The sequence below is a fragment of the Anguilla anguilla genome, chromosome 8 (assembly GCF_013347855.1).
Source record: "Anguilla anguilla isolate fAngAng1 chromosome 8, fAngAng1.pri, whole genome shotgun sequence".
Lineage (NCBI taxonomy): Eukaryota > Metazoa > Chordata > Actinopteri > Anguilliformes > Anguillidae > Anguilla > Anguilla anguilla.
Window position 1 is genome coordinate 40313093 of NC_049208.1, and position 14509 is coordinate 40327601.

Consider the following 14509-nt stretch of genomic DNA (forward strand, 5'->3'; position numbering starts at 1 on the left):
AGCACAGTGGGTAAGGAACTGGGCTTGTAACCGAAAGGTCGCAGGTTCGATTCCCGGGTAGGACACTGCCGTTGTACCCTTGAGCAAGGTACTTAACCGAAATTGCTTCAGTATATATCCAGCTGTATAAATGGATACAATGTAAAAATGCTATGTAAAAGTTGTGTAAGTCGCTCTGGATAAGAGCGTCTGCTAAATGCCTGTAATGTAATGTAATGTGATATTAGGTCACTGAAGCGGTGTTTGGAAGCCGGTGTCTCTCACACGTGCAGTGCAGACGTAGAGCAGGAGTGATGAACGCGCACGTTTGAGAGCGAAGTGGTCTCTGCGTCAGGAACAATGGCTCACGTGTGCACCATCCTTCAGGCTGTCAAAGGTTTTCTGTAATATAAAACGGTCAACAATAAGTGCTGCGTTTATTTTTAGATTTCTTGCCTGTCGGTTCTGAACATGCCCTCAAGCCCTGCCTTATTTGTGGTGATTCATGTCCAGAAACGTGCTCCAGAGGGGTTGTATAAATAGGGGCCCTAAAATGTCAACAAGAGACGCATCGGTTTCTGAAGGATGGTTTCCCAGTCGTGCAGTTGGCCAGAAGCAGTTCATTTCATCCAGTGTGTGACTGGAAACTAAATGCCCTGTGTAGGAAATAGCTATGGTTTTTGTTTGTGTGTTTGTTTGTTTTGTGTGTATTTCAGCATGAGTTTTTGTTCGCTGTAGATTTTGGTAATGTAGTTCAGTGTTCAGCGCAGTCTTATTGTAGGATTGCAGACACAGCGGTACCAAACTCCTTGCCCAGACACTTCAGGGGGACCGGCCTGAAGTGAGGAACACTGGAGCGCATGTTGCTCAGGGCAAAAGACACTGTTTAATGAACAGGGTAGGACTGACGTTTTAAAGTGTGCGACATCTTCCTCAGACTCAAAATACACAGATGCAAGGGCTACACAGAGAGGAATATAAATACCCTCCCCTATACAATGTAAGGGGCGCATGTGTAGAAACTAAAAATACCATGCACAAATGACCACATAGGCCTACATAGAATAATTATAGGAACATATGACATTCATTGCTTTTCGCCGGTTGTTGTACAAGTGTATACGATTTGGATTTTTATGAATAAATTGATGTTCGCTTTCACTCTTTATGTCGGAGGGCAGAAAAAAGAGAATCCTTGCAGTTGATTGGGGCTCGTTCTCAGAAACGGGCCTGTCGAAGCAGGCTGCACGCACGGCGGCTGGTTTCAGGGGCCGCGGCAGGCCCTCCGAACGCGAACGCGGAGCCGCGCGGGGCCGGCGGCGGGCTCCCAGACTCCCCTGCCCCCACAGCAGCGGCCCTGTAATTTCCAGCACTGCCCAGATGCCAGCGAGATTGCTTTTGAACATTTCCTGGAAGGGCATCCCAGTGGATATAATTCACTGTCGTGTCGCTCCAAGTAGGAATATTTTTGGATTTCAGTTCTCTGCGACTCCCATCCAGACTTCATCTAGCTGTCTGGCCTGGCAGAAAGACATCATTTATATTAAGAAATATAGGATGAATACCAAGGGCGGCCTGGATTTGGTGTGCCTCCATAAACTAGGGTTGTGGGAACACGTATGTGAAAAAGCCATCACCACTACCGCAAATAAGCTAGGCTAAATTATATTGTCATTCCTTTTTTTCCCATCTGTAAATTTTTTATTGTATTGTGGTGTAGGCTGTAAACAAACACTTTGCACATAACGTGTCATTTTCAGAGCAAATAAAGTGAGAGGCTAAACCAGTCGCTTTGGAGTGGTGTATTTTCAGAGTTCATATTATGATGGCATATTTATGTAGACCTTTCATTTTTAAATGGCAATACAGATTTTGCATTATTGTATTTTTGTCTGTGGAGGGCTGGTCTTGTTGGGGCCATAATTTGTCCTGGGGCTGCAGGTACTCTGCTGTCTGTTTAAAATGATTATCTGTGCTGACGGTCGAAACGAAAGTGCTAATCGTTACCGTAAAGCTACTTTGATCCTCCCGTTAGCATGAGGACGTGGCTAGCTGCCGGTAGGTGGTCTCATGTGGTGAGGTACTGGAGAGTCCTCTCGTGATCAGACAAGCTGAGGCTCAAAGTCGGCTTAGTGGTGACAACCTCCGCCTTGAAAGGTTTGGTCGCGTTTCGTTTTACTCATGCCATGCTCATTTCACTGATCGCAGATAAAAGCAAAAATGCTGACGTAGTCGAAACACTTCTGTCCTTCAAAAAAAAAGAATTGCAAAAGAAGTCAGTCACTTGTTAATCTGGGCACAGCCAATTTGTGCAAAATGGAGGGGGTGTTATTTGGGTCACAGTTTTGGCAGGATTGCATTCATACATCGAGACCCTTTTTCATCTATTAATTGCACTAACATAAGGTGTTTTTCTGAAACGAAATTTAAATGTGCGTGTTTCTTAAATGAGTTTTTATTTTGTTTTTCTGAAACTTTCTGAAAGATGTGTTGGAAACGGGACTCATTCAGGGCTGCAGACCACCTGGCCTCACTACACATTTGGTCAGAACATTAAGGAGATGAATGTGTACGCGGTACATAAATCCACCGCACGAAACTCCTGAAGTATACGTAACAAAAATTTTTAAACGAAATTGTTTAAAATCTGAGCTCGCATTAATGATACCCACAGTAGCACAAACAGTTCTTCCCCCAGGTCACCTGTGTATTAATTAAGGATTCCCTGCGGACTCTCATTGGGGTAGGCTGTTAGGATAAGGAAGGCAGAGGATTGTGAGGTAGCCGTTATGTAGCCTACATGTTCTGTTTTTTGTATGAAGCTCAGACTTCATGCTGGACACTACACCGGCATGCAAAATAGACCTGTTTATCAAAACCATTGGCCAAAAAGCTTTTTTTTTTTAAAGGTTCAAAATGTTATGAGGTTGGTTTTTAGATTTTTATATCTAATGGTCATAGGTTTAATATTTTCCCAAAAATGTACTATTTTTAGTGGGATTAAAGCGCGCTTCTGTTGCAACATCACTTAGCCTGCATATTTATATATATGTGTGTATATATATATATATATATATATATATGTATATACTTTATATATATATATATGACAGCTGAAAGTATTGAATGGATTGAGTATTCAGAATTCTTGCTGTATTTTGTGAACCGCAGATAATATAGGCTCGTATGCCTAGGCTGCTGTGGCCTAATTTAACTGTGTATGGTGCAGCGTGAACAAAGCATCTACCTTCATTCACAGAGTAGGCTAAATTGCAGTGGATTAACATGGTATTCCCTCGGTGCAAAACAGCCTTGCTTTCATTAAATAAAAACACAATTTGGGAAATGCACGACTATGGATTTATTTATTTTTTGCAGGTAAATCAAAAAATAGTAACATGCAAATAATTAGAACACATTGTCTTGCGTGAAAAGAAAGAAAAATAATTTTCTGAGAAATTATAGGGTAAACATGTGAAATGAAAAATTGTGTGATCTAGAGATATTTACACAGAAGACTGGATTTGCCCACAAGAAAGGGGCTAGCGTGAGCATAATGAAGAGAAGTGGCTCTACACTCCTACCAAAGCGCCAGCAATAGTGAAATTCCAAAGCAGCTGATTAAGTTACATCGTCATGCTTTTATTCGTCCTTAACTTTGCTCACAATTAAACTAGTTTGTTGTGGCACTGTGGCACAGTAGGTCATTATAAAGCTCTTAATTAACATTTTAAACATTTAAAGGTGTTACATCATTGTGGATGTGGTTCTTTGTGCACACACAGAATTTCTAAGTGGTTCATTGCTGCTGAAGAACCTATTTTTTCTTTTATAGAGGATTTTAAGTGGATGCTTAGGCAGTTGCACTCCCTCTATTGGCTGGCGTTCATTTTGGATTGTAGCCCTATAGATGGCAGTCTGGAACCTACAACTGATTCCACGTAGAGGCTGTCCAATCCTGTGAAAACAGGGTGGTAAATCCCCAGGAACCGGATTGGGCAGCCCTGACCTAGAGCATGATCTCCAGATGAACTATCTGTTTGAGAGGAGTACGTTGTCAGTACGATTTTCTTGAGTTAATGAGGGTGTTTAAATTTTTTTGGAGTATATGTTTCCGCACCCATCTTTTACGGATTAATTTGTATGTGTTACGATCCCAGTGCACTCTAAGTGGATACGTGGGGGCAGCAGCAAAACAACCAGTTTGATGTTTTGGGATGATGGGGCTAAACCCTGCAGCTAGAAGAGTTCTCTCTTTATTTACAATAGTGACAAGTCAATAGTGACAAGTGAAAAAGAGTGATAGTACCAAATCAACAAGAACTTCCAGCTCACTTCACTGGTCTAGTAAAAAAATATCTTTTACCGCAAACCTAGTGACACTAAATATCTAAACCAAAATACAGTGGGTGGTATTCAAAGGGGAAAACACAAAGGTCGAAGGACTAATTATATAGGTGCGTAAGGTAAGGATTGGAAAGTGCTGATTACAGTTGTGTGGACTAATCGGAGAAGGTCAGATGGGTGGTAGAAGAAAGGGATTGGATAGCACTGGAACCAATGGTGTGAGACCTGAGGCAGATGACAAGGAGGGAGGGAAAGAGAGAAACATCCAAAACAATTCAAGGGCCTGCCCAAGGCACAGCACATAACAGGATATTAAGATTCTTTACTTGCAAGCTCCTCAAGTTAATTTCTTTCTCACTTATAAAATTCCTGGAACATAACATAATTAATAGGCACGGCTGGTGCTCATAACAGAAGTTGAAAATAATATTTAATATCCGTCATTGATAGAAAACAAGCAGTACCTTGTTTTCTACCAAAGCTCGTACTAACTTTTATCATTTTATGTTCTGATTCCGAAATGGAATGTTTTGTGTCAGGCAGTTAAAATAAAGATGGCGCTAAAACACTGATAAAACATCTCCGATCTCCATTCTCCCCCATGGGTGTTACATGCTGCCATAGGAACGAGGTGATGTTTGGAGCAAGGGCTGCTCGAGACGTACAGGCAGTGACATCACTAATATTTTTAGAATTAGTTGCTTTGTTTGTCAAACTCATTTTGCAGGGCGGCGTTTGAAACGAGAGCTTTCCATTTCGTCAGCGCTGTCGCATTTGCACACACACGATAGCCTGCATAATGCTCGGGCACAACAGGATAAACAAAAGCCCATGTGCACACCCATGCAGGGTAAAAACAAACCGGACCGGAGAGACATTGAATCAAGACATATCAGTTCACAGCATTAACCCTTTAAGGTGTGTGATGATCACAAATTTATGTTTAGAATGTTCGTAACTGAACATTGTAATGTCACTGCTGGTCATTGAAACAATTGAGTTCTGGAGCGTTGACATAAAAAAAAAATATTAAAAAACTCACATCCACATTTGAATACATCAGATACTATTTCCATGTGAGCAACGGTTGTCTCATTTTGAATATTATCGGACAGTCACTTGTCTCTAAGGCAGAACCATTCCCAAACAAGTATGTTTCTCTGTAACATAAGCTACCAAAGCAGCCCATCGTGATGATTGAGGCTGCTGATGGGTAATCTTTCTCGGCTGACTAATTTGATGGACCTCAAAAGCAGTTTCCACACGGGTGGCTAGCTCTAATGGTACCATTTGCTGTTTTACTGATCGTAGCTAGTGCTCGTCATAATGAAGTGAGGGTAGGCTCTGTGTTTCATGATGTCACTGCATGTAGTGGTAATATTGGTCCTTTCTTCAAGAAGCCTACTCCAGGAATTCTTTTTTGATAAGCAAGCTGGATGTGGGCGGTAAATCTCTAACTGACACTATGCTTGTGATGTCAACAACAATATCAATGGTTGGCTGTTGTTTGTATTGATGTATTGATGCATGTTGATGCACCTACTGAACCCCCCCCCCCAATGAATGCTGCCAAACCTGTTTAATCTAGTATTTCATCATCAGGAGTCCTGGGGTAGTGACTCACAATACAACTCTTTATTTCAGCAGCTCTGCCTGTCTCTCCACTCCTGGCCTGAAGACTCATCTCTTCAGACTATACCTAGACTAACTACCACCACGCTGTATATTTCACTCTAAATCCACCCCCCCCCCTTTTATGACACTTGTTACATGTTGCCCCATCCCAGCACTTTTTGGTAATTTGTATGTCCTAATACTGTAGCTTATTCTTCTGCCTAGTTGGCTTTGCAGAGGTTAGGTCAGAATAGTGTTCACTGCGTGAACTAAACTGTTTTCCTGGCTAGAAATAGCTGTACAAAATAAGTATTGTACCTTACTGAACCTGTGTTTAGCAGTTGTCTATGACCATGAAATGCACTTTTTGTACGTCGCTTTGGATGAAAGCGTTTGCCAAATAAATGTAATGTAATGTAAATGTAATGTCTCTCCGCTCCTGCGGTTCAGCTGCGGCGGTATTCACGCCCTGGTGGCGGTTTTTCAGGAATGGTCACGCGTGCGCTCGGCTGACTCTGTCGTGCGCGAGCCGTTTGCTCGTGGATTAAAAAAAAAAAAATGTTTTACCGGTGAGTCATCCTGGATCGCTGGGCCCCATTGGCTGCGGGTTACGGAAACGCGCTGTCGCTTTAATGGCCTGGAAGGGCCTTCCTGCTGCCGGCGCGGCGTCAGTCATCGTCCCGTACTCCCACAGGGCCCCCGGCCCGGCCCCCTCCCTAATCAGGGGCGTAGGAACAGGCCGGCGAGGGCAGGGCTTCCTCCTCCGGCCGGGGGGGGGGGGGCTCGGGCCGCACCCCTTCCCCCACACTGCCGGGCTCCAGGTGCCACACGCGGGGTGTCGGGGACCAGGGCACCTGCCGATGGTCAGAGCAGCGAGGGCCCTGACGCTAAAGGGCCACCATGGGCGGTGGGGGGGCTTCCTCTGAGAGCGTTAGCAACTCCCAGTTTACCGGGAGAGTTTGAGCAGGGCGGGAGAGCCCACACCTACACAGGGTGGAGGAGGAAGGACCCCCTCTCTGTGCTAAAACTGCTCCTGCTGGAAACTGAACCTGATTTAAAGGGCAAATCAAAACAGTGCGCACACACACACACTCGCGTGCATAGACACACCCTTAATAGGCGCTGCTTATACGTATGCATATGTTCACTCTCTCTCTGTTCGCGCATGCATACACACACCCTTAATAGACGCTGTTTATACTCTGTCTCTCTCTATCTCACTCTCAAGAACACAAGCGCACACAAACAAACACACACACACATCCACACCCTTAATAGAGGCTGCTTTTACACACGCATATACTCTCTCTCTCTGTCTCTCTCTGTCAAGCAGGCATGCGCGCACACACACGTACATACGTGCGCACACAAGCGCTTGCATATAAAGCTGACCTCTGATCGAACCGCAGTTATTTTAAACTACTGTTCCAGGAGGTCTTGTTCCTTGTTTGACTACAGGCCGCTTGCATATTTGTGATGTTGCTATTTTTCTCCACAGTGAAGTCAAGTTGTTCTGCGCCTTTTAAAAATCCATTAGGTTTTATAGATGGGTTTAACTCGCCGCTCATGCAGAGTTCATAATAAACTAGTTCTAACGTGATTGGTTGTCTGATGTCGCTCTGACGCAGGTCAGAGATTTAATAAAACCGTGTTCCCCCCCCCCTCCCTGTATGAATTACAGTGTGTGTGGGAGGCAGTACTCTTGTCAGGTCTTCTTGTAAGGCTTGTTTTGAGACTTTTACTGTGACAGAGTTCAGACTGACGGTTGTGAAGCCCTTCCCTGTCAGTATCCTGCTTCTGTACCAGGTTCTTCACTAGCCCTGGGCGCTAAGTCTGTCAGAAAGGCCCTTCCTTTGTCTGACCCTCCCGGAGCGCTCTAGGCCCTGGCGAACTGCCGACGATCAGACAAAAAAAAAAAGAAGACGGTTTAAAGAAGAAAAGCGGCAGAGCTTTCGGATTTGCGCAGGAGCCAAAATGGCTGGTCCCGCTCGACCTCCCACAGGAGCCGGCCTCTCCTTTTCCCTCAAGCTGGCATTTAAGGGCACTAATTGAACACAGACATCACAGTTCTGGCGAGCTTCCTGCTCCGCTTTCTCTCTTTTGCTCGCTCTCTCTGTCATACGCACACACAGGCGCACGCATGTGCACACACACACACACACACACACACACACAGAGGCAGGAAGCGTAAGGTTTTACAGAGCGGTGCTTTATCTGAGAGCGCAGAGGCAGCGCCGGCCCATTCGGACTGCCTGAAACTCCGAGGTGAGATCTCGCCTTGATTACAGACGGACGCGTGCGTGCGCGCGTGGGTATATGTGTGTGCGTGCGCGCGTGGCTGGGTGTGTGTGTGTGTGTGTGTGTGTGTGCGTGTGGGTGAGTGTGTGCGTGCGCGCGTGGGGGTGTGTGTGTGTGTGTGCGTGCGTGCACGTGTGTGCGTGCGCGCGTGTGTGTGGGTGGGCGTGTGTGTCCGCGCGCGCGCGTGTGTGCGCGAGCGTGGGGGTGTGTGTGTGTGCGCGCGTGCGTGCGTGCGTGCGTGCGTGCGTGCGCGTGTGTGTGTGCGTGCGTGTGTGTGTGTGTGCGTGTGTGCGTGCGTGCGTGCGTGCGCGCGCGCGAGCGTGGGCGTGTGGGTATATGTCTGCACGCGAGAGCGACGGAGGGGAGGGGAGACTCTCGCTCGGCTTGAGAAAGTGCTTGAGGTTTGTTTCTCCTTTTTCTTTTTTTTTCTTCCCTCTCCTCGCTCTGAAGCATTCTGGGTCAAGCCGCGAGTGCGGAGCAGGAAAGCCGCTGACGTGAGCGCACCAGTTTGAGAACTCCCAGCTGCGTATCCGAGGGATATCCCAAAAATAAAAACAGGATTCTGCTCATTTTTCCCCCCCTTCCTCTCTTTGCAGAGCTCGCGAGCGGTGCATGGTTTTTGCGCTCTCCATGGACTGTCAACAGGGTAAGCTTTAGTTTTATAACTTCGAGTCTGGCTGACGTGCGTGCACTCGTGAAAAATTATGATCGAACAATAAAAACGGTTTTACTCGGAAACTCTTGCAAAATTTCTGAGCAGTAATGTTTAACAGTGGAGGGCACAAGCATTATTTTAAAGCTTAATTCATAAAATATGTTTCCGTAGTATGTTGCCAAATTCTGTTTTTATTATGAACGTTGGTAACTGGACCCTGGGTGTTACGTTTTCGTAATTTCTGATGCGTTGCAGGTGTTTGAAAACTGTCCTCCAGACGCAAACTTGGCAATAACGTAACGTGAAGGCAGATTTTTAAATGATTTTGGAAGCGAGTTTGTTATTATGGATTTTCAATATTTCCTATTCACTGGCTTTTCTTTTTCTTCATTATATGTTGTCATCATATTGTTCTAGTCCCTTCCATCCCAACCTTAGCCAGAGAATAGGCTTAAAACCTGTTCTTATTCATATGAATTAATGACAGCTGGTACATCTAGCAGACGTTAGTGTACGTATACATGTGTGTATGTGTCGTTTTATAAATACATGCTCAGGTATACATGCTCACGTACGATGTAGTCGTGTTCATTTTTAATTTTTTCCTTTTCAAAAGTGTACCGCCAATGACATTGCTATAATGTATTCCTTAAAGAAGGATACATTTCTAAATTCACTCCAGGAGTAATGAACAATGTGTGTTGCATTACCATTCTTAAGGTGTTTGTTGCATTGGCTCAGATGGCATCTGCTCAGTCCGTAATGGTGCCCGTGCAGGGGGGGGACAGTTGACAGGGCACACAGGAATCGCAAAAGTAACTCCTGCGGCCGGTCCGGTGAGGCGTTTGATTGGCAGAAACCGTGTCTGAACGTATCCGCCGCTCAGCCGGTGGACTGTGCGCCCGCTGGCTGCTCGCCATCACGCACGTGCTCTGGACTGGACACCGGGGCGACGGGACAGGTCCACAAACGCGGTTTACAGCTTCCCTGCGCGACAAAGTGCGCTTCAGCGATAGCTGCAGAAAGGAACCGGCCCAACGAGCCCTGCCCGATTCGGTGGGGAAACTTCCCCTCGGCGGTTAACTCGGTACTGGGGCTCCGAAGAGGACCCTTGCTGGGAAATTCCTAACTGGTCAGATTTTGGGCAAATGAGCTCGTTTCCCGTACAGTTCCCTTCAGCGACGTCCGGGGTCGAGGGAAGTTGTCCCCTGGGATTTATATGCTGCGTCAGCTCTGTCGTTGGCTCATATGAGGTCCGGCAGTCTTCTCTTCTCTCGCGCGCATTCGCTAGCATGACGAGCGCTGGCCAAACGTGGACCGATGGCGTTGAGGCGGAGAGGGGAGATCCGTGCGGAGGGCCGCTCTGGGCACGCTCCGCGCTGCGGGGGACCGACGAGGTGCCATCGGCTCGCGCGTCCTCACGATGGCGGATCCGCGGCGCTGGCGACGGGGGGGGGGGGCTGACCTCGGGAGATCCCCGGGACGGTCCGAGGCACAATGACAGGAAGCGCTTCCTGCGCGGGACCCCGCCAAGCCGCGCCGCCCTTTGACTTACGAGCGCAGTGGGAATTCCGCCGCGGGGCGAGGGAGAAAAGAGGCCGATTGCGTTTATCGTCTGTGAGGAGCTCAGCGCAGCGCCGTGAAAACAAAGCTTTCAGCGTGGGGGGAGGGGGCTTTCATTGGGAGCTGAGCTTGCAGTGACCACTCTCTCTGCCTGCTCTATCTGCCACTCTCTCTGCCCGCTCACTCTCTCTGACACTCTCTCTGCCCGCTTTGTCTGCTCGCTCTCTGACACTCTCTCTGCCACTCTCTCTGCCCGCTTTGTCTGCTCGCTCTCTGACACTCTCTCTGCCCACTCTCTCTGCCACTCTCTCTGCCCACTCTCTCTGCCCGCTTTGTCTGCTCGCTCTCTGACACTCTCTCTGCCCACTCTCTCTGCCACTCTCTCTGCCCACTCTCTCTGCCCGCTTTGTCTGCTCGCTCTCTGACACTCTCTGCCCGCTCTCTCTGCCACTCTCTCTGTGATGCTCTATCCGATTTCTCTGCCGCTCTCTCTGCCCACTCTCTTTGACACTCTCTCTGTCCGCTCTCTCTGTCTGCTCTCTCTGCCCACGCTCTGTGCCCGCTCTCTCTGCCACTCTCTCCGACTGCTCTCTGTCTGCTCTCTCTGCCACTCTCTCTGACCGCTCTCTCTGACCGCTCTCTTTGCCACTCTCTCTGCCACTCTCTCTGACCGCTCTCTCTGCCACTCTCTCTGACCGCTCTCTGCCACTCTCTCTGACCACTCTCTCTGCCACTCTCTCCGACTGCTCTCTCTGACCGCTCTCTCTGCCACTCTCTCTGACCACTCTCTCTGCCACTCTCTCTGCCACTCTCTCTGACCGCTCTCTCTGCCACTCTCTCTGACCGCTCTCTGCCACTCTCTCTGACCACTCTCTCTGCCACTCTCTCCGACTGCTCTCTCTGACCGCTCTCTCTGCCACTCTCTCTGACCACTCTCTCTGCCACTCTCTCCGACTGATCTCTCTGACCGCTCTCTCTGCCACTCTCTCCAACCGCTCTCTCTGTGACCACTATGTTTGTGATGCTCTCTCTAACTGCTCTCTATGACAACTTTCTCTGAGCTCTCTCTGCCGCTCTCTCTACTCGTGTAAAAGCGGGATGCTGGGGGAGGATAGCTTGGCCATTTGGGTTCAAAGGTCAGCCCTCCTGCTGCACCTGTTTTTCTCCTTTTGTTTGTCCTAAAATGGTCTCCATAAACTCACAGATTTCATTTCTATAGGTGTTTGCGCGGAATCTCTGTACTGTGTCTGTTCACGTTTTACCATGTTATTGCAAAGCCACTGGGGAGCAATATGTTGAATTTAGATGTGCGTTCAGAAGCATTTGCCGCTTCATGTCGTACCGAAACTGCACTGCGCTGAGCTAACGAGCTGAGCTGAACCCCTGGTTTATTTTCTGGCTGCTTCAGAGCAAGTTTCAGAAGATTATGAGAGATTATGATGACGGCTTAATGACAGGCTTTTAAAGGTTCTGGAAAATGTGTCAGTCAGCGATGAGTATGCGATTGCAGTTCAGCTCTGCAAGTTTCCCTGACGCAAAGCTCACATCCGCTCGCACCTCATGTTTATCATTTTCAGAATGTTTTTCCTTATTGGCCGGTTACCGTGGCCCCTCCGTCCCTCCACCCACGGAAAGAGGCTAGCGCCGCAGCTGCTCTCTCCGGAAATCGTACACCGCTGCGCCTGTTCGGACTGCCCTCTGTCCTGGAGGGTGCGGCGGGGGGGGGGGGGGGGGGAGGAGGTGTGGGGGGTGTGAACGGATGCCAGCGCGCACGGCTGTCGCAGCAGCGCCGCGGAATGCCGCGCGCGTTCGACTCGACACCGAAACCCGGGCAGGCCCGTCGCCGGCGGCGCCTCTTAGAGCGCGGCCTCAGCCTGCGGCGAACAGGCCCGGCAGGAAGCGCCCGGCTGCCGCTCCGCTCTGACGACGCCCCTTCAAAACGGGAGCGCACTAAGAGGCCCCCGCGGGACGGTCCTTACGGGCGCGCGCCCGTGCCGAGCGGGGGGGCACTCTGGGGTCAGGGCAGGTACGCGCCCACGGGCCATCTGCAGGGCCTAATTTAGGGGGTCTCTGCGCACTGAAACCCGAGCAGGCGCCGGACCATGCGTCAGTATCAGTGTTCGTGTCGGCGTCAGTGCGCGCGGACCGCAGCAGCTCCTGGGCGGGCCTGCAGGTGTAGTGAGTGGCAGCGAGCAGGTGGACCTGACATTGGATATCTGGACCCCGGGGCCCATCCCAATGTGTTCAGAGAATATTTGAGAGTTCAGAGAGACCCCCCCCCACCACCACGCTGGCAGGCTCGATCGTTTCGGCTGGTCCAGGGGCGGGACGGCCCGCCTTGGCTTTGCAGGGCGGGGTAAAGGTGAGCGCCCTTCATACGGTGTCTGTTTTCGCGGTCGGGACCACGCAACACACCGGCATCATTGCCAGTCTGGGTCTCATCCATGTCCCACCTGTCTGCCGGAGCTACCCTTCTGCCTCTGCAGTGTGCCTGTGTGCTGGGCGTCCATTTGCTCTCTCTGGCCCTAATTTGAGAGTGACTTTCCTCTTAATTCGTAGCTTGCGCTGCCCCTGTAAGCTCTGTGGGAAGGCCTGCCGGCACACCGTACCGCATGCTGTCCTGTGGTGAACCAAACAGAGGGGAAACGGGCTGTGTAGCATCACAGCCTCTGCTTCAAACGCACCGCCAGGCCTCTCTCCAGTCATTCCCGTAAAGGAGCCCGGCGCCTGCCAGTGCACCCACTCTTTCGCTTCCGTGCCTAAGCCTTGGAGTGCCACTTATCTTACTTTTAGGCCTATCTATATATTTTGAGCCTGAAATGAAAATTCACAGAGAAAACTGTTAGTCATCATTTGCTGGCTGTCTGGTGTAACCAGACTAAACCTGTTTTCCCTCCAAATTATGCGTTATTATGAGTTGGTCACTCCTCAGCAATGCACTGACTCAAGACCTCTCTACCTAACACCTGTTCATTAGACGTTGCTGAATGGCTCAGTTTCGCTCAGGTGGAGTAATAAGTGTGTGTTTACCGGTCCCTGCGTTCTGCATGTTTACGTAGAGCAAATGACCGCAATTTCACGGTGGCGCACGCAGGCTCTGGTCAAACATATAATCTGCGGTTTTGAGTATGACGCGTCTGACTACGGCAGGTGAAAAGTGGTAGGTGACATCAGCGCTCACGAGACACCCTGCATTTCAAGTGAAATCCACTGCACCCCTGCCAGGTTTCGCTCTGAAGAATGTGGTTAGGGAAGGTAACCGGCTGGACTCATGACTCCACAGCACACCCACCAGCAGTGTCTGTCGTGGATAAAATCAAATCACTTTTATTTGTGCAGCACTGTCAACAGAAAACTGTCACAGATGCTTCACAAGAGTAGCGGGGGGAAAAAAAAAGATCCCCTGAATTTACACTGAAGTGCTCCCTCAGTATGTGATAAGGCTGTCAAAAGTGCCATGAAATTGAGTTCGAATATTAGCTTTTGTAATCAGTTAGAGTTTGAATATATTCGAATATCATTTGCCCATAATTCACAAAAATAAGCTCCTTATTGTCGGGCGCAATATGCACGTGACGCTCCCTCTAAACTGGCCTACATGCGGGCAGTAGAATAGAGGACATCGGTGAATTTTAATACTAGGTTATTATATCTGGGGCCTCATTTACAAAACGTATTTTCGATCAACTGTGTGGCGCGTGCGTAGCAAATCACATCAAAGTAGTGATTTAAATTTCAACATGACTCGATTTGACTGTGGAAACGGTCGTCACTCTACATCAGGTCTTCACTTTTCGCAAGGTCATTTTATAAATGAGCCCCCTGCAGTTTCTATAGCCTGATGCGCAAATGAATAAAGCACTTTCACGTGGATGTAATTTGCCACACATCAGCATTTATTAATCATCGGGAAATTATTGTTTATAGGTAATCCCTGTTTATTTCTTAACACAGAAACTATTCAAACGGCTAATACCTGTAGCCTAAAACAACATAAATTACTTACTCTGTTTGTTTAACTTCTTTCATCATCTGAAGATTTTGATAAAATTG

The 14509-nt window shown here is 48.4% G+C and overlaps 2 protein-coding genes across 4 annotated transcripts in view; both read left to right on the top strand.

Annotated features, from left to right (window-relative positions):
* LOC118234206 (forkhead box protein H1-like) overlaps positions 1–12635 on the top strand; it is a 130643-nt gene extending 118008 nt beyond the window's left edge. The window contains exon 4 of the mRNA XM_035430617.1: positions 12508–12635. Coding sequence (XP_035286508.1) covers positions 12508–12635 — 128 coding nt within the window. The remainder of the gene's footprint in view (positions 1–12507) is intronic.
* Positions 1–14509, top strand: part of LOC118234317 (protein tyrosine phosphatase type IVA 3-like) — a 53843-nt gene that overhangs the window by 11422 nt on the left and 27912 nt on the right. Inside the window, exons 1-2 of one of the 3 annotated variants that reach the window (XM_035430758.1) lie at positions 8130–8205; positions 8835–8884. The exons of 1 other annotated variant lie outside the window; for it this stretch is intronic. The gene's annotated coding sequence lies outside the window, so the exon portion shown is untranslated. Of the gene's footprint in view, positions 1–8129; positions 8206–8834; positions 8885–14509 lie in introns of those variants that run through there. One more of the 3 variants, XM_035430757.1, reaches the window with a different exon arrangement.